Below are 27,620 nucleotides of genomic sequence, written 5' to 3' on the forward strand. Positions count from 1 at the left end.
CGACAGAAGATGAAATGGTTGGATGACATCATCAACTCAATGGACATGAGTTTGAACAAGTTACAGGAGATAGTGAAGGACAGGGAGGCCTGGTGTGCTGCAGTCCATGGGGTCGCAAAGATTCAGACACAACTGAGCGACTGAACTGAACTGAATGGGAATGAGTCAAATGAATTTTTACTCATTGCTTTAAAAGCAAATTTTATGAAATGAATTATTCCCAAAGTTTTTAAACAGTCCTTTTGATTTTTTTAGGACTTCATCATAATTATTTTTTTTCTTTGCAGGCATCTTGGAGATCAAAGATGGGCAGAAAAGATGCCTCCACTATAAAACTTCCTGTTGATCAGTACAGAAAGCAAATTGGTAAGCAATGAATCCCCTTTGATACATTCTTGTGACTTGAGATGAAGAAAAAAGCAATTGTTTGTGTGATATTAACAAAACAACTTTTCCCTCATACATATGATGCACAGAATATGAATAACAAGGGAATGCACAGAGGTTTTAAGGAACAAAAATAAGCGCAGCCTTATTTATCTATAAAGAAATACATTTTTGTACTTAGGATTTTTCAAAGCTCTTACAATTTTTATCGATTTGATAAAAGCAAAAAGACTTCTATTTATATTCTTAAGGCTGTGTGCTTGTATGTAGTCAATAATTTTAATATTATCATGTTTATTTCTTGTTATCCTTATGAAATCTTTCAGTTCTGTTGACTCTTAGTGGCAATAATGTGATAGCCTCAAAATTCTCCATTAAAATTTAACCTTAGTCAAATGGTGAACTAGAGAGAAGTCCAGTCATCAGCATAGAAAGATAAAAGGAATCTTCTCTGATTTAGACTGTGCTCTAAGTGCGTGATTTCCTACCCAATCTTTTCAATAATGCCTGGAGTATTTTAAAAAAATTACCTACATACTAGGTCACAACCAAGTCTCCTCAATTTTATAGAAGCGATATCCTACAACTACAACTTTGAAGAGTGTAGTAAATTAGAAATCAGTTAAAAGTCAAAAAGTTAACTTCTATGCCCACCATCACCCTCTCTTCTTACATGTTCCTTCCTGTTCTCACCTGTTCCCATCCCTTTGGAAATTAGAAAGTAATTATAATAATAATTAGTTAAAAACTCTTCTAAATAACTAACAGATAAAGAAGTTGCAAGTCAAAAAATAAGTAGAAGTGATTGGTACCAAAAGACTATATACCTGTTTTATAAATATGATACATAAAGTATACTCCTAAAGGAGAAGATATTTCTGCAAAACAAAGAAGATGCAGACAAAGGGAAAATATTTAAAATTTATAACCAGTTAAAAATTTACATGTTGAAAGATTAAACCCTGCGTGCATGTACGCTAAGTTGCTTCAGTTGTGTCCAACTCTTTGCAACCCTGTGGACCATAGCCTGCCAAGCTTCATGAGATTCTCCAGACAAGAACACTAGAGTGGGTTGTCATGCCCTTCTCCAGAGGATCTTCCTGACTCAGGGAATGAACCCACCTGTCTTATGTTTCCTGCATTGGCATTTGGGTTCTTTACCACTAACACCACCTGGGGAGCACTAAATAAAGTCCTACTATAAATAAATAAAATAATCTGGAAACCCAATAGTAAAATGGGCAGAAAATATGAGGAGCCAATTCATATAAGTGGAAATCTAAATACACAAATAAAAACAAACAATATACATTAAAAGGGCTTCAGGTGGCAGTAGTGGTAAAGACCCCACTTGTCAATTCAGAAGATGTAAGAGATAAAGGTTTGATCTTTGGGTCAGGAAGATCCCCTGGAAGAGGGCATGGCAACCCACTCCAGTATTCTTGCCTAGAGAAACCCATGGACAGAGGAGCCTAGTGGGCTACAACCCATAGGGTTGTAAAAAGTTGGATGTGACTGAAGTGACTTACTGTTTTGGAGATGCCTTTTACTGTATAATATGTGATCATTGTTATTATTGCTGTGTGTGACCATGGGTTAGTCACTAAGTCATGTCCAAATCTGCAGCCCCATGGACTGTAGCCTGCCAGGTTCCTCTGTCCATGGAATTTTATTGCATATATTAAAATAAAACATAAAATCAAAAGTCTTATGAAAAGATCTCATTCATCTAATGGGTAACTGGAAAATAGAAAACTTCTGGCTATATTATTTCTTGAGAGAAGTTTTATGATATTTGATTTTTTATCTCCTCCCTTCACTTATGGGATGCTGTATCAATAATAGTATAGATTGTTATATTATTTATGTATTTAAAGAGAAGGACTGACTTACCAGGTTGGAGTTTGATCAAATGGGATGTGCAAAACTACATGAATAAAGAATAAACATATTTGGGAACAATTCGCATCCAACTCGTAAGCAATTTTTAGAATTTTGACAAGTGTATATATCCGTGTAACCATATATGCCAATCAAAATGCAGAACATTTCTATCCTCTCAAATAGTTCCAATGTCTCTATCCCACCCTCCCATATGCAACTACTGTTCTGATTTCTCTCATCATTGATAATAGAAAAAATAAAGCATCTGCTAGGATTTTTATTGAAATTGAATTATATCTAATAATCCATTTTTAAAAGTAAACATACCAAGTATCTCTAAAGTATTCTGTTCTATAATCATTGTATATTTTCCTTTGATTTAGTTATATTCATACATATAAGAGCAAAGAAAAAATAAGAGAAAGTAACGTAATTGTAAAGTCGCATTCCTCTTCTTATACTAAATTGTTCTAAGGATTCTGTTATGCATTATTGTTATTCAGTCGCTTGGTCCTGTCCGACTGTTTATGATTCCATGGACTGCAGTATGCCAGGTTTCCCTGTCCTTCACCATCTCCCAGAGTTGGCTCACACTCATGTCCATTGAGTTGGTGATGCCATTCAACCATCTCATCCTCTGTCAGCCCCTTCTCCTGTCTTCAGTCTTACTGAGAATCAGGTCTTCTCTAATGAGTCAGCTCTTTGCATCAGGTGGCCAAAGTATTGGAGCTTCAGCTTCAGCATCAGTTCTTCCAATGAATATTCAGGACTGATTTCCTTTAGGATTGACTGGTTGGATCTCCTTGCAGTCCAAGGGACTCTCAAGAGACTTTTCCAACATGACAGTTCAATACATCAATTCTTTGGCACTCAGCTTTCTTTATAGTCAAATTCTCACATCCATACATGACCCCTGGAAAAACGATAGCCTTGACTAGACAGACCTTTGTCAGCAAAGTGATATCTCTGCTTTTGAATATTCTATCTAGGTTTGTCAAGCTTTTCTTCCAGGGAGCAAAGCATCTTTCAATTTCATGGCTTCAGGCACCATTTACAGTGATTTTGGAGCCCAAGAAAATAAAGTCTGTCACTGTTTCTATTGTTTCCCCATCTGTTTGCCAGGAAGTGGTGGGACCAGATGCCATGATCTTACTCTTTTGAATGATGAGTTTTAAGCCAGCTTGTTCACTCTCCTCTTTCACTTTCATCAAGAGGCTCTTTAATTCCTCTTTGCTTTCTGCCATAAGAGTGATGTCATTTGCATATCTGAGGTTATTGATATTTCTCCCAGCAATCTTGATTCTTGCTTGTGCTTCATCTACCTCAGCATAGAAGTTAAATAAGCAGGGTGATGATATACAGCCTTGACATACTCCTTTCCCAATTTTGAAACAGTCTATTGTTCCATGTCTGGTTCTAACTGTTGCTTCTTGACCTTCATACAAGTTTCTCAGGAGGTAGTAAGGTGGTCTGGTATTCCTATCTCTTTATGAATTTTCCAGTTTGTTATGATCCACACAGTTAGAGGCTTTAGCATAGTCAATGAGTCAGAAGTAGATGTTTTTCTGAAATTCCCTTGCTTTATATTTGATTCAATGGATGTTGGCATTTGATCTCTGGTTCCTCTGCCTTTTCTAAATCCAACTTGAACATCTTAAAATTCTTATTTCACATACTGTTGAAGCCTAGCTTGAAGGATTTTAAGCATTACCTTACTAGCATTTGAGATGAGTGCTATTGTGTGGTAGTTTGAACATTCTTTTGCATTGCTCTTCTTTGGGATTGTCATGAAAACTGAGGAGCGGTGGCGGAGCAGGCACAGGGGGGCTAGAGGAACTATAACACGTTGAAGGTCAGGAATGGCGGCGGTAAGGAGATACCCCTCGTCCAAGGTAAGGAGCAGCGGCTGTGCTTTGCTGGAGCAGCCGTGAAGAGATACCCCACGCCCAAGGTAAGAGAAACCCAAGTAAGATGGTAGGGGTTGCAAGAGGGCATCAGAGGGCAGAAACACTGAAACCATACTTACAGAAAATTAGTCAATCTAATCACACTAGGACCACAGCATGTCTAACTCAATGAAACCAAGCCATGCCTATGGGGCAACTCAAGATGGGTGGGTTATGGTGGAGAGATCTGGCAGAATGTGGTCCATTAGAGAAAAGAATGGCAAGCCACTTCAGTATTCTTGCCTTGAAAACCCCATGAACAGTATGAAAACGCAAAATGATAGGATACCGAAAGGAGAACTCCCCAGGTCATTAGGTGCCCAATATGCTACTGGAGATCAGTGGAGAAATAACTCCAGAAAGAATGAAGGGATGGAGCCAAAGCAAAAGCAATACCCAGCTGTGGATGTGACTGGTGATAGAAGCAAGATCCAGTGCTGTAAAGAGCAATATTGCATAGGAACCTGGAATGTCAGGTCCATGAATCAAGGCAAATTGGAAGTGGTCAAACAAGAGATGGGAAGCATGGACATCGACATTCTAGGAATCAGCGAACTAAAATGGACTGGAATGGGTGAATTTAACTCAGATGACCATTATATCTACTACTATGGGCAGGAATCCCTCAGAAGAAATGGAGGAGCCATCATGGTCAACAAAAGAGTCTGAAATGCAGTACTTGGATGCAATCTCAAAAACGACAGAATGACCTCTATTCATCTCCAAGGCAAACCATTCAGTATCACAGTTATCCAAGTCTATGCCCGAACCAATAACGCTGAAGAAACTGAAGTTGAATGATTTTATGAACACCTACAAGACCTTTAGAACTAACACCCAAAAAAGATGTCCTTTTCATTATAGGGGACTGGAATGCAAAAGGAGGAAGTCAAGAAACACCTGCAGTAACGGGCAAATTTGGCCTTGGAATGCGGAATGAAGCAGGGCAAAGACTAATAGAGTTTTGCCAAGAAAATGCACTGGTCATAGCAAACACCCTCTTCCAAAAACACAAGAGAAGACTTTACACATGGCCATCACCAGATAGTCAGCATCGAAATCAGATTGATTATATTCTTTGCAGCCAAAGATGGAGAAGCTCTATACAGTCAACAAAAAACAAGACCAGGAGCTGACTGTGGCTCAGATCATGAACTCCTTATTACCAAATTCAGACTTAAATTGAAGAAAGAGGGAAAACAACTAGACCATTCTCTTATGACCTAAATCAAATCCCTGATGATTATACAGTGGAAGTGAGAAATAGATTTAAGGGACTAGATCTGATAGAGTGCCTGATGAACTATGGACTGAGGTTCGTGACATTGTACAGGAGACAGGGATCAAGACCATCCTCATGGAAAAGAAATGGGAAAGAGCAAAATGGCTGTCTGAGGAGGCCTTACAAATAGCTGTGAAAAGAAGAGAAGTGAAAAGCAAAGGAGAAAAGGATAGATATAAGCATCTGAATGCAAAGTTCCAAAGAATAGCAAGAAGAGATAAGAAAGCCTTTTTCAGAGATCAATGCAAAGAAATAGAGGAAAACGACACAATGGGAAAGACTAGAGATCTCTTCAAGAAAATTAGAGAAACCAAGGGAACATTTCATGCAAAGATGGGCTCGATAAAGGACAGAAATGGTCTGGACCTAACAGAAGCAGAAGATATTAAGAAGAGGTGGCAAGAATACACAGAAGAACTGTACAATAAAGATCTTCACGACTTGGATAATCACGATGGTGTGATCACTCACCTAGAGCCAGACATTCTGGAATGTGAAGTCAAGTGGGCCTTAGAAAGCATCACTAGGAACAAAACTAGTGGAGGTGATGAAATTCCAGTTGAGCTATTTCAAATCCTGAAAGATGATGCTCTGAAAGTGCTGCACTCAATATGCCAGCAAATTTGGAAAACTCAGCAGTGGCCACAGGACTGGAAAAGGTCAGTTTTCATTCCAATCCCAAAGAAAGGCAATGCCAAAGAATGCTCCAACTACCGCACAATTGCACTCATCTCACATGCTAGTAAAGTAATGCTCAAAATTCTCCAAGCCAGGCTTCAGCAATATGTGAACTGTGAACTTCCAGATGTTCAAGCTGGTTTTTGAAAATGCAGAGGAACCAGAGATCAAATTGCCAACATCTGCTGGATCATTGAAAAAGCAATAGAGTTCCAGAAAAACATCTATTTCTGTTTTATTGACTATGCCAAAGCCTTTGACTGTGTGGATCACAATATACTGTGGAAAATTCTGAGAGAGATGGGAATACCAGACCACCTGACCTACCTCTTGAGAAACCTATATGCAGGTCAGGAAGCAACAGTTAGAACTGGACATGGAACAACAGACTGGTTCCAAATAGGAAAAGGAGTACGTCAAGGCTGTGTACTGTCACCCTGTTTATTTAACTTATATGCAGAGTACATCATGAGAAATGCTGGGCTGGAAGAAACACAAGCTGGAATCAAGATTGCTGGGAGAAATATCAATAACCTCAGATAAGCAGATGATACCACCCTGATGGCAGAATGTGAAGAGAAACTAAAAAGCCTCTTGATGAAAGTGAAAGAGGAGAGTGAAAAAGTTGGCTTGAAGCTCAACATTCAGAACACGAAGATCATGGCATCTGGTGCCATCACTTCATGGGAAATAGATGGGAGATAGATGGGGAAGCAGTGTCAGACTTAATTTTTTTGGGCTCCAAAATCACTGCAGATGGTGACTGCAGCCATGAAATTAAAAGATGCTTACTCCTTGGAAGAAAAATTATGATCAACCTACATAGCATATTCAACAACAGAGACATTACTTTGCCGTCTAAGGTCCGTCTAGTCAAGGCTATGGTTTTTCCAGTAGTCATGTATGGATGTAGGAGTTGGACTGTGAAGAATGCTGAGTGCCGAAGAATTGATGCTTTTGAACTGTGGTGTTGGAGAAGACTCTTGAGAGTCCCTGGGACTGCAAGGAGATCCAACCAGTCCATTCTGAAGGAGATCAGCCCTGGGATTTCTTTAGAGGGAATGATGCTAAAGCTGAAACTCCAGTACTTTGGCCACCTCATGCGAAGAGTTGATTCATTGGAAAAGACTCTGATGCTGGGAGGGGTTGGGGCAGGAGGAGAAGGGGACGACAGAGGATGAGATGGCTGGATGGCATCACTAACTTGATGGACGTGAGTGAGTGAACTCCGGGAGTTGGTGATAGACAGGAAGGCCTGACTTAGCTGCGATTCGTGGAGTCACAAAGAGTAGGACACGACTGAGTGACTGAACTGAACAGAACTGATGAAGAACCTACAAGATCTACTAGAACTAACACCAAAAAAGATGTCCTTTTCAACATAGGGAACTGGAATGAAAAGTAGGAAGTCAAGAGATACCTGGAGTAACAGGCAAGTTTGGCCTTGGAGTACAAAATGAATCAGGACCTAGGCTAACCAAGTTTAGCCAAGAGAATGCACTGATCATAGCAAACACCCTCTTCCAACAACATGAGAGACAACTCTACAGATGGTCAATACCAAAATCAGATTGATTATAGAGCTTCTCCACCTTCGGGTGCAGGGCTTCCCTTTTGGCTCAGCTGGTAAAGAATCCAACTACAATGTGGGAGACCTGGGTTCATCCCTAGTTTGGGAAGATCCCCTGGAGAAGGGAAAGGTTACCCTCTCCAGTACTCTGTCCTGGAGAATTCCATGGAATGTATAGTCCAGGGGGTCACAAAGAGTTGGACACAACTGAGAAACTTTCATTTTCACCTTCAGGTCCAACGAATATAGTCAGCAAAAACAAGACCAGAAGCTGACTGTGGCTCAGATCATGAACTCCTTATTGCAAAATTCAGACTTAAAATGAAGAAAGTAGGGAAAACCACTCGGAGAAGGTGATGGCACCCCACTCCAGTACTCTTGCCTGGAGAATCCCATGGACGGAGGAGCCTGGTGGCTACAGTCCATGGGGTTGCAAAGAGTCGAACATGACTGAAGGACTTCACTTTCCCTTTTCACTTTCATGCACTGGAGAAGGAAATGGCAACCCACTCCAGTATTCTTGCCTGGAGAATCCCAGGGACAGAGGAGCCTGGTGGGCTGTCATCTATGGGGTCACACACAGTCGGTCACAGCTGAAGTGACTTAGCAGCAGCAGGAAAAACCATTAAGCCATTCAGGTATGACCTAAATCAAATCCCATACAGTGGAAGTGACAAATAGATTCAAGGGATTATATCGATAGAGTGCGTGAATAACTATGGATTGAGGTTCATAATATTGTACATGAGATAGATTAACAGGACAAATATCAAACAAAAGTTTAATAACACATTTACATGGGAGAGACCTGGGAAAAATTAACTCACCCACATGCCTGAAACCCTCACCTTGAATACCATCTTCAGCTAAAAATAAAGAAGGACTTGGGGATGGTGATTTGGTATTTCAAAGGAGAGGAAGGCAATTCACATGAAGGTGGAAAGCAAATGTTTGTTAAACAAATGTTTTCTGGGTCCTGCAGAGATAATGTGGGCTTCCCTGGCTCAGAAGGCAGAGTCTGCCTGAGATTCAGAAGACCTGGGTTTGATCCCTGGGTCAGGAAGATCCACTGCAGAACGGAATGGCAACCCACTCCAGTATTCTTGCCTGGAGAATCCTATGGACAGTGGAACCTGGTGGGCTACAGTCCATGGGGTCGCAAAGAGTTGTACACAACTGAGCGACTAAGCAGGCAGACAGGCAGAGATGATGGAACACAAGAGTTCACTCTGATCTCTAGGCACTACTGAGTTTCTCCCACCATACTGCCCCATGTATTTTGCAGATATCTCTAGTAATAGCTCTATTCTTAGAGCACACCTTCTATCTAAATTTTTTAAGTGGGAGAAGGTACAAGTTTCTTCCTGAGTGTTTCTGGGCCTTGGTTGTTTTCAGCTCAAATGATCTGCATGCCAAAAAGACATTTGGGGTGGTAAATCTTGCTCCCCTACACACACATATATAAATTGTTGCTTGGTGAGTATTTTTAATGCATTTTCTGAGAAGTTTATTTATATAAGCAACTTACTGCATTATCTTTGTAGGAGTCCAAAGTAAAGTGCTTGTTTTTTAGTATTAATGTCATTAAATAATGATATGTCCTTTGCAACATAGAATTAATGTCCAGTTATTTTGTCTAAAATTTGAAAAATCATCATTTGAGTTGCCTCTGTGATATAATTTCAAAAGTTTTCCTGAGATTTTTGTTTCTGAGGATGAACTCAACTAGTTTCCTCTGTATATCCCAGGTATCCTTCAATAATTTTAAGAAAAATACTTTTTTCAAATATTATTTTTATAGATAATACCTCTTTTTTTCTTTAGGTGAGTATGTGGCATCATTTTGTAAGACTAGCTAAGTATAAATGTATACAGTGATGATGAGACTCTATTAGATCTGTGTTTTATTGTGTTTCTGGTTTTTGTAATAATTTTCTTTTATCAACTTGACTGATTAAAACTATAATGTTATTTTGCTTGTGATCATGTAATTTGTGAGTTTATTAATCTTACAGCTATCAAAATGCAGATGTTTTGTTTACTGGCCTGGCTATTGGAACTTGCTATAGACTCTTGACCCTTGCTTTTGCAAAGAATTTTCTATAGTTATTTGTAATTTATAATATAATAACTAAAAATCGTGTGCATTATAGTAGTTGGAAAATGACTCTATGTCAAATTGTAGTGTTCTTCTATGTATGATTTTGATAATATGAAAAAAATAATGTTCCAAATAGCTTTTTGCTTTTTTAAGGAAGGGAGAAGGGATTTGAAGCAGTTGATGAGAAATTATTTTAAAATGTTGAAAGAAATATAAAAGTCTTTATTGTTGATTAGCAAATTTTCTTATTTGTCAGTAATTTTGGCATGCTGTAAATAACTCGTCTTCTAATAATTCATTTGAGTAATTAAATTTAGATTGCAAATTTTTCTTTTCAAATATTTTGACTCATCTCTTCGCTTTTCTATTGTATCTTAATTGGTGTGGTCTATATAAATGGACAATAAATTATATATCTTTGTTATAGAGATCAGACAGTGAATAGAACTTGGTATTCATCCCAGACAGAATTATGATTGAATGTATTTGCAAGATTAAAGCACTGAATTTACTTTTTTCTAATTAAAGGCAATTAAAGATTTCCAGACACAAATAAAAGACAATGAATTGAGGAATAAGTGTAGGAGCAAGTCCATTTGCAGGTGAAAAGATGTGCCTTTGAAGCAGAACCAGCTGTATTTTCATTGAAAGAATAACAGTTTAGGAAGCTTTTCTGCATGTGCTTGCTTGATAGCATAATGTACTCATAAGCAGCTTATGCAGTATTCAGAAAATAACAGTGCATTAATTTTTAAAGCAGCAAAGGCAGGGGAAGAGCAGTACTGCCACACGATGATAATGAGTGGGGCTAGTGTAAAGTCTACTGTTCTAAGAAAGGAAAAAATCAGTGAGCTTCTGAAAAATGAACAGTTATAAAACAATAACTGGATATTCACATGATAATGAGCTTAGACAGCAGTATCAACAAAGGGCAAAGATGCAGTCTTGTTTCTAGGCAAAACGAAGGAATCAAAAAGCAAAAAGCGGTTAATCTATTCTTTTATTAAACTGAGGAGACCGTAAAACTGCGGCATAGTTAACACTGACTATTGCTTTAAGTGTAAAATAATTCACAGCATAAATGTAACTTTTTATGTTGAATTAAATAGAACATATTGATTACTCTGTTCTTTCCTAAATTAATGTAATATGAGGAATGGTAAATGATAATATTGAGGTACCAAAATATTTATGATCTTTATTAAATATATGCTCTAATGATTCTTTACAGAAACAGTGCTTATGCTAAAGTTAAATATATTTTAATTACATGGAATAAGAAAGGAAATTTTACCATACATAGCACCTACTGATTAGAGATTATAAATGAAAATGACTTTTTAAAGTATTCTGTTTAAAAAAAACAGATATTACACAGATTATTTGCAAAGTACACATAAATAAAAATTATGAGAATGTATAGCATCATATTTGCTATCAAAACATTCAGGCATACATAATTCAAATATCTTTGGTATAAATGTTTTGTTTTTTAGTTATTATTTTGCTTTTAGTTGATACTTGTGATCCCTATTTAAGACTTAAAGCAGAATATTCTGGTGATTATATATGACGAGTTTTCAAGTATAAGTTTTCAGTATATTTAACAGCAGAAATCAGAGACAGAGTAGTTTGCTTTGTTAAAGTTGCTTGAATTGGAAACTGTACACATATTGAATGAATTTTAGTTTTCCATCATTGGAAGTAACTTGTGAGAGAACCTTTTGGAGCATACAAATTATTAAAATGATCCCAAGGAAAAGTATCCTTTCCACTTTGCTCTTAGTTTTGTGAGAATGTGAGTCAGGGCTGGAGATAGCCATGACTCCAGACTGAAACAAGAAAGAAACTCTTCTTCTTCTCTTATCTCCTGGAAACAACAGTAATCAATTATCCTCTCTCTCTCTCCTCTGTTTCTTTCTGTCTCTCATTTTCATGTTATTTCAATTTGACTTTCTGTTCCTTATCATGAAATAATCCTAAGAATATCTAAGAAGATTCTCAAAAGCTACCCAGATATTTTCCAACCAAACCAGGGGCTATTGCTTTCCAAGTCTAGGATCTTGAGTTATATTTAGACTTTTATCTTTCTTGTGAGAAAGAAATATTTAAATGTTTATAATGCTGTTTTTCCCTAGAAATTGGTTGTGTAGGGAGGATAGGCATTACACTTTAGGAGAGGAATAAGCAAGGGATTTTAGGTTCAGGTTATTATTGTCAGTCTTGTAGCTGGTCATTGTGGTTTTAATTTATGATCTCCATTCTCAAATATTCATTCTAGATCTTCCTATTTTAGCAAGCTTCTTAGTTTGATGAGCCCTTTGCCTTTAGTGAGAAACATAAATCTTCATTCCTGAAGGTTCTAAGTGATTTTTCTTGTTATAAAGACAGATAGTTGGCCTTGCTATCCATGGGAGATTGGTTCTAGAACCCCCATGGATACTCAAGTCCCTTATATAAATAAAATGGCAAAATACAGTTGACCCTTGGACATCATGTGTTTGAACTGCTCAGGTCCACTTATATGAATTTTTTTCCCCCCAATAAATATATAGTAGAGTACCACAGGATCCTGAGTTGGGTGAATGCATGGATGTGGGACCAGAGATACAGAAGGCTGACTGCTGACAATAAAGTTGTACTATATTTTTGACTGTGCAGAAAGTCAGAGCCCCAACCCCTGCATTGTTCAAGGGTCGGCTGTATTTGTGAATAACCTATGCACATCCTCCTGTATGCTTTAAATCGTCTCTAGCTTACAGTTGTGCAGGAACAAAAACCTGAAACTGAAGTCGCTCAGTCATATCCAACTCAGTGCGGCCCCATGGACTGTAGCCTGCCAGGCTCCTCCATCCATGGGATTTCCCAGGCAAGAATACTGGAGTGAGTTGCCATTTCTTTCTCCAGGGTATCTTCCCAACCCAGGGATCGAACCCTCCGGGTCTCCTGCACTGCGGGCAGATGCTTTACCGTCTGAGCCATCAGGGTAGCCCTGGTGTTGATGTGTGGCAACACCAATACAATATTGTAAAGTAATTAGCTTCCAATTAAAATAAATAAATTTAAATTTAAAAGAAAAAAGAAAAAAATGCACGCTAAGTTGCTTCAGTTGTGTTCGACCCTTTGCGACCCTGTGGACTGTAGCCCACCAGGCTCCTCTCTCCATGGGATTCTCCAGGCAAGAATACTGGGGTGGTTGCCATGCCCTCCTCCAGGGGATCTTCCCAACCCAGGGATCGATCCTGTGTCTCTTAAGTCTCCTGCTTTGGCCGGTGGGTTCTTTAAAACTAGTGACACCTGAAAAGCCCAAGAGTACAGTTGACTGTATAGTTATTTCATTACAGTCTACCATTGGTCATAGCAATACACGGAATTAACCCAGGAGTTCCTTCACAGCTTTCCATATTTCTTTTAGCCCTCACTGTGTATTAACAAATAATTTTTTCCTTGATAACAAACATTATTATAATAATTAATGTTACCCCACCCAACACAGTGAATCCCCTTTTACTGTTTACTCATAGGCGTGAAGAATCCAAACTGATTAGACAGAAGGCTCAGTTTCCAATTCAGGAAAAAATAATACATATTATCTTAGGTTACCTGTCTTTCTAGGTAAACTATACAACAAAATGTATTACTTAAACTTTGGCCACTGGGAGGATTTCCCTTATAGATAGTGTTTTAGGGCCACCTCCAAAATAGCAGTTTACTTCCATTGTGCAGCATATTTTAAAGAACCATCCACATACATTTTATAAACTACTAAAATGGCACACAACTTTATGAATTTGTTGAATTAGATGACTCCCAGTTCATGACTGGTAGCTCAGGCCAGATGGTCCCTGAGTCTCATAATCAGATAGTCGGTCTTCATCAGAGCTCGGTAGCAATCGAGGCGTTGTTTCATAGCAGTTGTTTCCTGTTGAAGGGTGTATGGAATTGTTTCAAAACCCTAGAGGCTGCCACTTCTTGTTTTATTGGGACCTGCTAAGGGCTTATTTCTATGTTTCAGTTAGTTAGATGCACTTAAGGCTGGACTGACTCTGCCATGTCATCAGCTCTAAGAGGAAGAAGGACTTGCACAGCAATCTGCCAGAGAACTTTCATTGCTCCATGTCTTAGCACCTTTCCACGTTCTCTCCATGCATAAAATATGCATACAGATTCAAAAGCGTGACAACTACATAAGCAGCCATGTATCCATTATCTAGGTTAAATACAAGATATATACTTCTTTATGCGCTTTCCCAGTTGCAACACCCTCTATGCCACTGTATTTGTGAGAGAGAACCACTATCTTGAGTTCGTGTTAATTTCATTCATGAAATTTCCACCTAGGTACATTGTAAACAATGTATTTTTTGTTTATGACCTTATATAAATGAAATCATGCTGTATATATTGTCATAAAACTTGCTCTTATTGAACATCATATTTTTGAGTTTTATTCTTATTGATAAATGGTGATATGGTCCATTCATTTTCTATGCCTTATAATAATCCATTATCTGCCTATACCAATATTTTCCAGCCTATTCTCTTGGTTTTGACAATTGCATGGTTCTCAGGTTTTCCTCTATGAATGATATTATAAGGTTTCTATAAATAATTTCAGACATGTCTGCTCTTTGGTTCACAGGCACAAGAATTTCTCTGCAATATATACACAGTAGAAAAACATTGGATCAGAGGTATAGATACTTGACATTATCAAGTAATGCCAGTTTTACAAGAAGCTGTGCCTATGTTTCATTCTTAATGATAGATATGGCACACGTGCAGCAAGTTGACTTATTTTTTGCAGATAATCCTGCTGTGCTCTAAATCAATGCAATTTCATGTATCAAATGTAGTTGACAAGCCTCTGTGTTTTTAACAGAATGCTCTTTGTTCTCTGTCATATATATGATCTATATATATTATATATCAATGCATGCGTGCATGCTAAGGTACTTCAGTCATGTCCAACTCTTTGTGACACTGTGGACTCTAGCCCACCAGGCTCCTCTGTCCATGGTATTCTCCAGGCAAGAATACTGGAGTGGGTTACCATGCTTCCTCCAGGGAATCTTCCCAACTCAGGGATCCAACCCATTTCTCTTATGTTTCCTGCATTGGCCTGTGGCTTCTTTACCACTAGTAAAGAAGCCCATATATGAATTATATACATATATATATATGATATATATAAAAATGAATGATATATATCTGAATGAGGTATCTCACGAAGTTTTCATATCTTCTCCAAGGCTTATTTCGTACCAGTGCCGTGATGTGCTCCAGGTTGGTGAGGCAGTTACTCTCAGAATTAGACTATAGCAGTGAGTGGAGAGCTGATTCAGTATACAAACAGTATACCACTGTTCCTTCCAGTAAAGGTGTATAGTCTCTTATGGTATCTGTGATCAGAATTTAGAAAAACTCATTGGGTAGATTAATTAACTAGTTGTAACCATGTGGAAAGGACATTTATATTCTGCTAGAATAAGAAGGCAAAGTGGTTGTCTGAGGAGGCTTTACAAATAGCTGAAGAAGGAAGAGAAGAAAGGGAAAGGGGAAAAGGTGAGCACAGAATTCCAGAGACTAGCAAGGAGAGATAAGGACTTCTTAAATTAATAATGCAGAGAAACAGAGGAAAGCAATATAATGCGAAAGACTAGCGATCTCTTCAAGAGAATCTGAGATATCAAGGGGACATTTCATGCAAGAATGGGCACATTAAAGGACAGAAAGAGTAAGAACCTAACAGAAGCAGAGGAGAGTAAGAAGAGGTAGCAAGAATACACAGAAGAACTACAGAAAAGATCTTAAAGACCCAGAAAAACCGTGATGGTGTGGTCACTCACCTAGAGCCAGACATCCTGCAATGTGAAGTCAGGTGGGCCTTAGGAAACGTTACTACAAACCAAGCCTGTGGAGGTGATGGAATTCCAGTGAGTTATTTCAAATCCTAAAAGATGATGCTGTGAAAGTGCTGCACTCAGTATGTCAGCAAACATGGAAAACTCAGCATTGGCCACAGGACTGGAAAAGGTCAGTTTTTATTCCAGACCGCAAGAAGGACAATGTTAAAAAATGTGCAAACTACCATACAATTGTACTCATTTCACATGCTAGCAAGGTAATGCTTGAAATCCTTCAAGCTAGACTTCAGCAGTATGGGAACTGAGAACTTCCAGATGTACATGCTGGGTTTAAAGAGTCAGAGGAAACAGAACAAATTGCCAACATTCATTGGATCATAGAGAAAGCAAGGGAGTTCAAGGAGAACATCTATTGCTTCATTGACTATGCTAAAGCCTTTGTGTGAATCACAAAAACTGTAGAAAATTCTTATACAGAAGGAAGTACCAAACCATCTTACTTATCTCTTGAGAAACCTGTATGCGAGTCAGAAATCAACAGTTAGAACTGGTCATGCAACAACTGACTGGTTCCAAATGTGGGAAAGGATTATGACAAGGCTGTATATTTTCACCCTGTGTATTTAACTTATATGCAGAGTACATCATGCAAAATGCCTGGCTAAGTGAATCACAAGCTGGAATCAAGATTGTCAGGAGAAATATCAACAACCTCAGATATGCAGATGATACCACTCTAATGGCAAAAAACGAAGAGGAACTAAAGAGCCTCTTGATGAGGATGAAAGAGGAAAGTGGAAAAGCTGGCTTAAAATTCAGCATTTAAAAAGCTAAGTATGACATCCGGTTCCATCACTTCATGGCAAATAGAAGAGGAAAAAGTGGAAGCAGTGACAGATTTTATTTTCTCGGGCTCCAAAATCACTGCAGACGGTGACTGCAGGCATGAAATTAAAAGATGCTTGCTCCTTGGAAGGAAAGCTATAATTAACCTAGACAGTGTATCTAGGTTAAAAAGCAGAGACATTCCTTTGCCAACAAAAGTCCATATAGTTAAAGCTATGGTTTTTCCAATAGTTTGTATGGATGTGAGAGTTGGACCATAAAGAAAGCTGACCACTGAAGAATTGATGCTTTCCAACTGGGGTGCTGGTGAAGATTCTTGAGAGTTCCTTCGACTGCAGGGATATCAAACTAGTCAATCCTAAAGGAAATCAAGCTTGAATATTCATTTGAAGGACTGATGCTAAAGCTGAAGCTCCAATACTTTGGCCACCTAATGCAAAGAGCCAACTCACTGGAAAAGTCCCTGTTGCTGGGAAATATTTAAGGCAAAAGCAGAAGGGAGTGGCAGAGGACAAGATGGTTAGATTGTTAGTTATGTTCATCACTGACTCAATGAACATGAATTTGAGTAAACTCTGGGAGATAATAGGGGACAGAGGAACCTGGTGTGCTATAGTCCATGGCATCGCACAACTTCGCAACTGAACAACAGGTGCATTAAAAAAACAATTCTACCATAGTAGATTTAATATTACTCAGTTAGTCTCTAAGACCAACTAGACAGTGAGGAAATAAATAGCTTTGTGAAAATAATCAATGTAAGCACATATTTAGTTTTTCATAATATAGTCAGTTTCTGAAACTTCTCTAGGAATATGCATTCCCTTTGATTTACCACTTTAGGAAGCAAGGGGAATAATATTTTTACTTCACTCTTGCTTTCCAAAGCTCTCACATCATATGTCAGGAAACCAAGCTGGAGATTTTGCCTATTTCCAGGGATATTATTTGAGCCCATATACTCAGATATTGACACTTGGTTTCTGAGCAATGAGCCTGACATCAGACACTGAACTTTAAAATTTTATTACCTATTAAGCTCTCTTTCTGACTTGAGAAACTTCAGTGACGTTTTGACCTCCTCCAAAAGTTAGTGTTTTCTGAGTCTTTACAGCTCTATATGCCAGTATTTGGAATCACTTCCAGTAGGTATCCACATGACTCCTAAATTCATTCAAGTATCTGATAAGTGACATCAACTGATAATGCCAAGTGCTGTTACCAAGAAGGGCTTTCCTGACCACTCTACTTGAAACAATACGTCTTTTGCTATTACTTTCTGCCCCTTGCCAACTGTGTTTTTCTCTTTAGTGCTTTCCATTACCTGGCAAATTGAACTATTCTTTTTATGTGCTTATTATCCATCTTTTTATAATGTTCAAGATAACAGGCATTTGGTCTGTTTTGCCAAAATTTTATTTTCAGTTCTTTGAACACTGTTTCTATCTAGTATAAGTGCTCAATAAATAATTTTTAATGAATGAATGAAAGCATAACTTAAGAAAATAGGAGTTCTTGTGACCAATTGTGAATATTGTCAGTTATTCTTTGACATAAGATTAACTAAAAAAATTGTGATATGTTCTGATGTTACAGAGTTTACAACACTGTTCTCAGAGAATCTAGCAACTCTGTCTGCTAACCATAAAAATAATGTTTCATGTAATTAAGAGCTTGAATCCAGGTGAAAAAAATTTTTAAAAATATTATAGATATATAGACATACAGATATAACTTTTGTATTTCCTTATAGATAATAATATTTTGTTACTTGCTAGCCAAAATAAGCTATTTAATATATATGTGTACAGTCACAGTGATTTGATAATCAGTTGCTAATATTTGTTCAAAGAGAAATTTTATAATACAGATTTCCTGTGTGAAAATGAAAATTTTAATGTTACTCATTCGAAATGTCCATTTTTCAGCATTAAATGCAGATTGTTGTTTAGTCACTAAATTGTGTCCGACTCTTTGCAACCTCATGGACTGCAACAGACCAGGCTTCCCTGCCCTCCACCATCTCCTGGAGTTTGCTCAAACTCATGTCCATTGTTTCAGTGATGCCTCTAACCATCTCATCCTCTGTCATCCCTTTCTCCTCCTGCCTTCAATCGTTCCCAGCATCAGGGTCTTTTCTAATGTATCCGCTCTTCTAATCAGGTGGCCAAAGTATTGGAGCTTCAGCTTCAGTATCAGTCCTTCCAATGAATTATTCAGGACTGATCTCCTTTAGGATTGACTGGTTTGACCTCCTTGCAGTCCAAGGAACTCTCAAGAGTCTTCTCCAGCACTGCAGTTCAAAAGCATCAATTCTTCAGCACTCAGCCTTCTTTATGGTCCAGCTCTCACATCTGTACATGATTGCTGGAAAAGCCATAGCTTTTACTATATGAACCTTTGTTGGCAAAGTGCTGTCTCTGCTTTTTAATACACTGTCAAGTTTAGTCATAGCTTTTCTTCCAAGGAACAAAATCTTTTAATTTCATTTGTACAGTCACTGTCCACAGTGATTTTGGAGCCCAAGAAAATAAAACCTGCCACTATTTCCATTGTTTCCCTGTCTATTTGCCATGAAGTGATGGAACCAGATGCCATGATCTTAGTTTTGTGGATTTTGAGGGTTTTCTTTTAAAAATAATTATTTATTTTTAATTGATGATGATTGCTTTACAATATTGGTTTCTGTCATACATCAATGTGAATTAACAATGGGTGTATATATGTCCCGTCCCTCTTCAATCTCCCTCCCACCTCCCGCATGTTCGCACCCCTCTAGGTTATTACAGAGCTGCAGTTTGAGTTCCCCGAGTCATAGAGCAAATTCCCATTGGCTCTCTGCTTACATATGTCAGTGTGTACCGTTCCGTGCTACTCTGCATTCATCTCACCCTCTCCCTCTCCTCCTCCACGCTTGTCCGTAAGTCTGTTCTCCATGTCTGCATCTCCTTGGCTGGTCTGAGAACAGGTTCAGCAGTACCATCCTTCTAGATCTTATATATATCTATATATATATACACACATTAATATATGATATTTGTTTGTTGGGTTTTAAGCCAGCTTTTCACTCTCTTTCACCTTCAAGAGACTCTTCAGTTCCTCTTTGCTTTCTGCCATTAGGGTGATATCATTTGTATATCTGAGGTTGTTGATATTTCTCCTGGCAATCTTGATTCCATCTTATGCTTCATATAGCCTGGCATTATGCATGATGTACTCTACATATAGCTTAAATAAAGCAGGGTGATAATATACAACCTTGCCATACTCCTTTCCCAATTTTGAGCCAGTCTGTTGTTCCATGTTGGGTTCTAACTGTTACTTCTTGACCTGCATACAGGTTTCTAGGGAAGCAGGTAAGGTGGTCTGGTATTCCCAGATTAATTTTTAAAATGCAGATTATTTTGAATTTTGAAGAAAGCTGTTAAATTCTATTATGTAACACGAATAGCAAAATTTACATATTCTAAGTGTTTTTTCCCTTATATAGTTACTATAAGTCCAGTGATTAACATGAAATTTAATGTTTTATTGCTCCAAGTACATTACTTATCATTAGCATATTTGGGGAAGGCTTTTTAAATTTTTTCCTAATAATTATCTTAGATTCTACATACAAAAGGAGAACCTTTCTAATGAGATATTGACAGAAACACTCTATTTCACATAGTACTGAAGGAATTTTAACTTTCAATGTCAGGATTTCAGAGAAATTTTCTTTTTTTATTGGCAATATTAATAATATAGTCATCTAAAGATATATTAATATTTATTTTTAAGAAGTATACATAATGGATAATAGAATCTATATTCTTACTAAGGCATAAAAACTGTTTTCCATGTCACAGAATTTTTATTAGAATATTGATTTTGCAACTTTATTTTAAACATACAAAGATGACATTTCATTAGTATACATAAATCTTGTAAGTTTAAGTTTTAATATGTAGTTATTTTAGAGAAAATCAGAGAGAGTATTATGGCTGTTTTGATGAAGGTGATTGAGATTGAGGCTTAAGAGTGGTATTTGTCATCATTTATCAACCTGAACATTGCATTTATTCCTGCCATTTGTTTGTTTTATTATATCAAGGAAATCTTTTAATACAAATAAATAGTTAACATAATAATGTAACTTTAAAAAACAAATGTTTATTTTTAATTGGAGGATAATTGCTTTACATATTGTGTCAGTTTCTGCCAACAATCAACATGAATCAGCCATAGGTATACATACGTCGCCTCCCTCTTGAACCTCCCTCCCTCGGAGGGAACCACCCAATCCCACCCCTCAAGGTCGTCACAGAGAAAAATTTAACTTTTTAATAGTACAGATCTACCTTAAGCTATTCTTCAACTAAACTGAGTACCACACTTGACAGAGGAGTAGTTAGAAATTTTACTCCAGAATGAAACTGCAAGTATTATCTAAGGACAACTTGGAGTTTTTATCACGAATATAAAATTTCAGTAACCAAGTATAATAGTCCTTCTAACTATGCATGTGCCTTTCACTTTTTACTGCAAAACAGTTAAGCTATAATAAGCACATGCATCAAACAGGGACACCAGTCTCTTGCTTAGCATTTTTAAGGAAAATACATCTGTTCTACAATAGTATATTCACTTGTATGACTCTTTGCAGACATTTAAAGGCTTGAATTATTAAAAGTCATTTACATATAATGGAAACAACTTTCCTAACCTATGACATATGTCCAAGACAATAAAATATAGGCCCAGGAAAGTCCAAAGTGGGGACAACTAATAAATCTCGCACTACAAAGCAGTGTGTTGCTTGTTGACATTTTATTACAATGTGGAATGTATTGCATTGCATGTTAAAATTTTTTAATGATATAGAATATGTTTAAAATATGAAATTGTATAAAATATTGATTTGAATTAGACTCCTAAAAGTTAAGTGTATAGTTTATAATCTCTAAGGAGGGTATTACAATATTATTTTAAGAGATATATCAAAATACAAAACATATGATTTGAATGTAATATTGAAAAATATTCAAATAATTCAAAAAAAGGTATGAGCAGTCCAACAGAAGGAAATCAAAGGGAAAAAAAAAGAAAACAAAAATAAAATGGTAGGCCCAAATAAAAATGCGTCAATAGTTTCATTACATGCTTACCCTCATGCTCAGTCGCTTCGGTCATGCCCGACTCTTCGCAATCCCATGGCCTGCCCTCTAGGCTACTCTGCCCTTGGAATTTTTCAGGCAAGAATACTGGAGTGGGTTGTCATTCCCTCCTCCAGGGGATCTTCCTGCCCAGGGATGAAATATGTATCTCCTGTGTCTCCTGCATTGCAGGCAGATTCTTTACTGCCAAGCCGCTGGGGAAGCCCTCCATTAACTATGTATAATCTAAACATACCAATGAAAGGACAGGGGGTTTTCAGATTGAAATTTTATAAACTGACCTAAATATAGGCTGGAGATAAGAAACTCACTTCAAATATAATGATATTAAAGGTAAAAGGATGGAAGAGAAGTACTTCTTGGATGGCAAGTAAGGACCTCAAAAGTGTGTTTTTCTAGACAAACGGATGGCTGATAAACACATAAAAAGATGCTGAATATCACTAATTATTAGACAAATGCATATCAAAACTATAATGAGGTATCACCTCAGACTGGTTAGAGTGGCCATCATCAAAAAATCTACAGACAATAAATCCTGGAGAGGATGTGGAGAAAAGGGAACCCTCCTTTTCTCCTTTTCCAATGATTTGTCCACAGTTGGTAGAATTTTAAACTGATACCTTTAGTATCCTACAGTTGAAAGAAATTTAAACTGATAGTTATTATGGAGAACAGTATGGAGATCCCTTGAAAACTGGGAATAAATCTACCATATGACCCCGCAACCCCACTACTGGGCATATACCATGAGGAAACAGTAATCGAAAAAGACACATGTACCCCAGTGTTCATGGCAGCAGCATTTACAATAGCTAGGACATGGAAGCAACCTAGATGTCCACTGGCAAACGAATGGGTGAAGAAGTTGTGCCTATATACAATGAAATATTGCTCAGTCATAAAAAAAAAAAAGAATACATTTGAGTCAGTTTTAGTGAAGTAGATGAACCAAGAGCCTGTTATACAAAGTGAAGTAAGTCAGAAAGAGAAAAACAAATATAGTATATATATATATGTATATATATATATATATATATATGAACCTAATTGAACTCATCTCACATGCTAGTAAAGTAATGCTCAAAATACTCCAAGCCAGGCTTCAGCAATACGTGAACCGTGAAATTCCTGATGTTCAAGCTGGCTTTAGAAAAGGCAGAGGAACCAGAGATCAAATTGCCCACATCCGCTGGATCATGGAAAAAGCAAGAGAGTTCCAGAAAAACATCTATTTCTGCTATATGGACTATGCCAAAGCCTTTGACTGTGTGGATCCCAATAAACTGTGGAAAATTCTGGGAGAGATGGGAATAGCAGACCACCTGACCGGCCTCTTGAGAAACCTATATGCAGGTCAGGAAGCAACAGTTAGAACTGGAACATGGAACAACAGACTGGTTCCAAATAAGAAAAGGAGTACATCAAGGCTGTATATTGTCACCCAGCTTATTTAACTTCTATGCAGAGTACATCATGCGAAACGCTGGGCTGGAAGAAGCACAAGCTGGAATCAAGATTGCCGGGAGAAATATCAATAACCTCAGATATGCAGATGACACCACCCCTAGGGCAGAAAGTGAAGAGGAACTAAAAAGCCTCTTGATGAAAGTGAAAGAGGAGAGTGAAAAAGTTGGCTTAAAGCTCAACATTCAGAAAAGTAAGATCATGGCATCTGGTCCCATCACTTCATGGGAAATAGATGGGGAAACAGTAGAAACAGTGTCAGACTTTATTTTTGGGGGCTCCAAAATCAGCCATGAAATTAAAAGACGCTTACTACTTGGAAGAAAAATTATGACCAACCTAGACAGCAGAGACATTACTTTGCCAACAAAGTCCTGTCTAGTCAAGGCTTTTTTTTTTTTTTTTTTTTCCCAGTAGTGATGTATGGATGTGAGAGTTGGATTATAAAGAAAGCTGAGCACTGATGAATTGATGCTTTTGAACTATGATGTTGAGAAAACTCTTGAGAGTCCCTTGGACTGCAGGGAGATCCAACCAGTCCATCCTAAAGGAAATCAGTCCTGAATGTTCATTGGAAGGACTGATGTTGAAGCTGAAACTCCAATTGTTTGGCCACCTGATGCAAAGAGCTGACTCATTTGAAAAGACCCACCCTGATGCTGGGAAAGATTGAAGGTGGGAGGAGAAGGGGATGACACAGGATGAGATGGTTAGATGGTGTCACCAACTCAATGGACTTGAGTTTGAGTGAACTCCGGGAGTTGGTGGACAAGGAGGCCCGGCGTGCTGTAGTCCATGGGGTTGCAAAGAGCCGGACATGACTGAGCGACTGAACTGAACTGCAGAAACCAACAAAACATCATAAAAATGTTTAAAAATTAAATTAAAAAGTCTACTCTTCTATAAAAGCAAGAACAATGGCAAAAAAACTGTCAAAATTAACTTTTTGAAAAATGTATAAATTAATGCAAATTTTAAAACAGTGCAAGTATATTTATTTGAGAAATACAGCTAACTCTGAGTAAAAACATCAAGCTTTGTTTTGTTTGTCTCACCTTAGTCCTTCCTTCCTCTCCTGAACCTTACAATGATAACAGTCATGAATGACAGCAGCCTGCAGTCACTGGAGAAGGTGGTTACCCTTTAGAGGTAACCATGGGCTACCCCAAATCCCATCCTCTGAGAACTGTCACTATTTGACCCATCCAGCAACTCACTGAATATCCCCATTCTCAGAACTTGTCTTTATTTGACCTGCCTTATAGCTCATTCTGTGTGAAGGGTCCTGTCCTGATGGCGTGTGGCAAATACAATCCATGGCAAGCATTTAATATCACAACCCCCTGAGGCAGCATTACTAGCATGAGGCTGACCTAAAAAAAGCTTTTTTTTCTTTTTAGACTGGGCAATGAGATGTTCATAGTGCCTTTGAAAATCCCTGATATAGTTTCTTGGGGATCTAGACAGTCATGAACCTGTGGAGGGCTATGTCATGTCCGGTAAAGACCTGGGAAAGCTATAAACTCTCACTTCTTGCTGATCTTGAGGAAGCTAGCAGGAAGTTAAGGCTAAGGCAGAAGTATAAACTCCTGTTAAAGCATGAAACATCTCTTCAGCAAACTGGTTTAAGACATTTAAGATAATATCTATCCAGTTTCTAGAAGAACATGAAGGTAAGTGACTCTATATGACAAAGAATACAGACTCTATAGAATTAGCCCATTAAAGTCACTTAACAAACAAACAGGCAAACACTAACACCAACAAAAGAAGAACAAAGACCAGTAACAACGAATTCTAGGGGAGATCTGTTTGCAGAGTTGCCGTTTTACATTATTTAACTGTTGCCACATAACATTATTTTGTAGAAAACTGTTTTCCACAAAAAGTATGAAAAAAAAAAAAAAGGCAAATTATGGTCCATGCACAGAAAAAGGATAGAAACTGTCCCTAAAGTTCAAACTTTGGACTTACTAGACAAAGACTTTAAATCAGTCATTTTAAATATGTTCAAAAAACTAAAGAAAACCATGTCTAAAGATATATGAGACTGATGTCTCAACAAATAGAGAATAATATTCAGTTCAGTTCAGTTCAGTCGCTCAGTCATGTCTGACTCTTTGTGACCCCATGAATCACAGCACGCCAGGCCTCCCTGTCCATCACCAACTCCCAGAGTTCACTCAGACTCACGTCCATCAAGTTGGTGATGCCATCCAGCCATCTCATCCTGGGTCGTCCCCTTCTCCTCCTGCCCCCAATCCCTCCCAGCATCAGAGTCTTTTCCAATGAGTCAACTCTTCGCATGAGGTGGCCAAAGTACTGGAGTTTCAGCTTTAGCATCATTCCTTCCAAAGAAATCCCAGGGCTGATCTCCTTCAGAATGGACTGGTTGGATCTCCTTGCAGTCCAAGGGACTCTCAAGAGTCTTCTCCAACACCACAGTTCAAAAGCATCAATTCTTCGGCGCTCAGCTTTCTTGACAGTCCAATTCTCACATCCATACAGGATCACTGGAAAAACCATAGCCTTGACTAGACGGACCTTTGTTGGCAAAGTAATATTATAGTAATGTAAATTTTGTATAGAAGGAAATAGAAATTCTAAAGTTGAAAAAATATAATAATATTTCACTTTAAGAGCTTCACAGTAAGTTTAACCTTATAGGGGAAACAGGGAACATGAAGAGAGGTTATTGAGATTATCCAGTCTGAAAAACATTACATAAAAATAATGAATAAGATGTAGTTAAATAGGAACAGAGCCATACATACCTGCAGGACTCTATCTAGCCTACAGGTCTATGCATAATAATAGTTCTAGAATAAGAGGAAGAAGAGAGAGGGTCAAAAATAATATTTGAAAAAAAATGTCCAAAACCTTCTCTGATATGAAAAACTTTAATTTGTTTATTCAAGAACCTCACAAAAGTTTGAGTAAGATAAACTGAAAGAGATCCACACCTGACCACATGATAATAAAATTGTTGAGAGTCAGACATAAAGAGTGAATTGATGTGATGAAAGCCAAGGAGTGACAATCAAGAATTCTGTACCAAGCAAAGCTATCCTTTAAAAAAGGGAGAAATTAATATGTTCTTGGATAAACAAACCCAGAAAATCCATCAGTAGCACACTTGCCCTACGAGAGACACTCAAGGCTGTTCTGTAGGCTGAAGTCAAAATACATAAGACAGTAATTAGAATCCACAAAGAAAAAATAAGCTAACATCGATAAAAGTGACTGCATAGGTAAATATATCTACAAGTGTTTTTGTATATTTTCTTCTCCTTTCTGACTTATGAGATGCTGATAAAGCAGTCTTTAGATGTAAATTTATACCTGTTAATGACTTTATTAATAAAAAAGATTTAAAATGATAACCTTTATCTCTATATACAAAAATAGAAAAAGAAGAGCAAACTGAACTCAAAGCAATGTGAAGGAAAGAAATAAGATTAGAGTGGAAATATAATATGAAAAGGAAAATCAGTAGAAAGAAATCAATAAAACCCAAATCTTGTTATTAAGAAAGACAGATGAAATTTAAATATCTTTAGTTAGACTATATAATGGAGGAAAAAAGAAAAATAGTACTAATACCAGTGATAAACCAGTATACTATCAATCTTACAAATATATCATGGATTATAAGCGAATATGGGCTTCCCTGATAGTTCAGTTGGTAAAGAACCCACCTGCAAATGCAGGAGACCACAGTTCAATTCAGAGAAGGTGATGGCACCCCACTCCAGTACTCTTGCCTGGAAAATCCCATGGACGGAGGAGCCTGGTGGGCTGCAGTCCATGGGCTCGCTAAGAGTCAGACACGACTGAGCGACTTCTCTTTCACTTTTCACTTTCATGCACTGGAGAAGGAAATGGCAACCAACTCCAGCGTTCTTGCCTGGAGAATCCCAGGGACGGCGGAGCCTGGTGGGCTGCCGTCTATGGGATTGCACAGAGTCAGACATGACTGAAGGAACTTAGCAGCAGCACAGTTCAATTCTTGGATTGGGAAGCTCCCCAACAAGCTTGGAGAGCTGGAGAAGGGAAAGGCTACCCATTCCAGTATTCTAGCCTGGAAAATACCATGGTCTATATAGTCCATGGAGTCGCAAAGAGTCAGACACGACTGATTGACTTTCACTTTAATAAGGGAATACTATGGACAATTATGGAGAAGGCAATGGCCATCCACTCCAGTACTCTTGCCTGGAAACTCCCATGGACGGAGGAGCCTGGTAAGCTACAGTCAATGGGGTCGCGAAGAGTCGGACATGACTAAGTGACTTCACTTTCACTTTTATACATTGGAGAAGGAAATGGCAACCTACTTCAGTGTTATTGCCTGGAGAATCCCAGGGACAGGGGAGCCTGGTGAGCTGCCGTCTATGGGGTCTCACAGAGTCAGACACAACTGATGCGACTTAGCA

The 27,620-nt window shown here is 37.9% G+C and overlaps 1 protein-coding gene across 1 annotated transcript in view; it reads left to right on the forward strand.

Moving 5' to 3' along the window:
• Positions 1–305: 305 nt before the first annotated feature.
• Positions 306–27,620, forward strand: part of TRIQK (triple QxxK/R motif containing) — a 37,300-nt gene continuing 9,985 nt past the window's right edge. The window contains exon 1 of the mRNA XM_052651992.1: positions 306–366. Coding sequence (XP_052507952.1) covers positions 306–366 — 61 coding nt within the window. The remainder of the gene's footprint in view (positions 367–27,620) is intronic.

Source organism: Budorcas taxicolor, chromosome 14 (genome assembly GCF_023091745.1).
Source record: "Budorcas taxicolor isolate Tak-1 chromosome 14, Takin1.1, whole genome shotgun sequence".
NCBI classification, from domain to species: Eukaryota; Metazoa; Chordata; class Mammalia; order Artiodactyla; family Bovidae; genus Budorcas; species Budorcas taxicolor.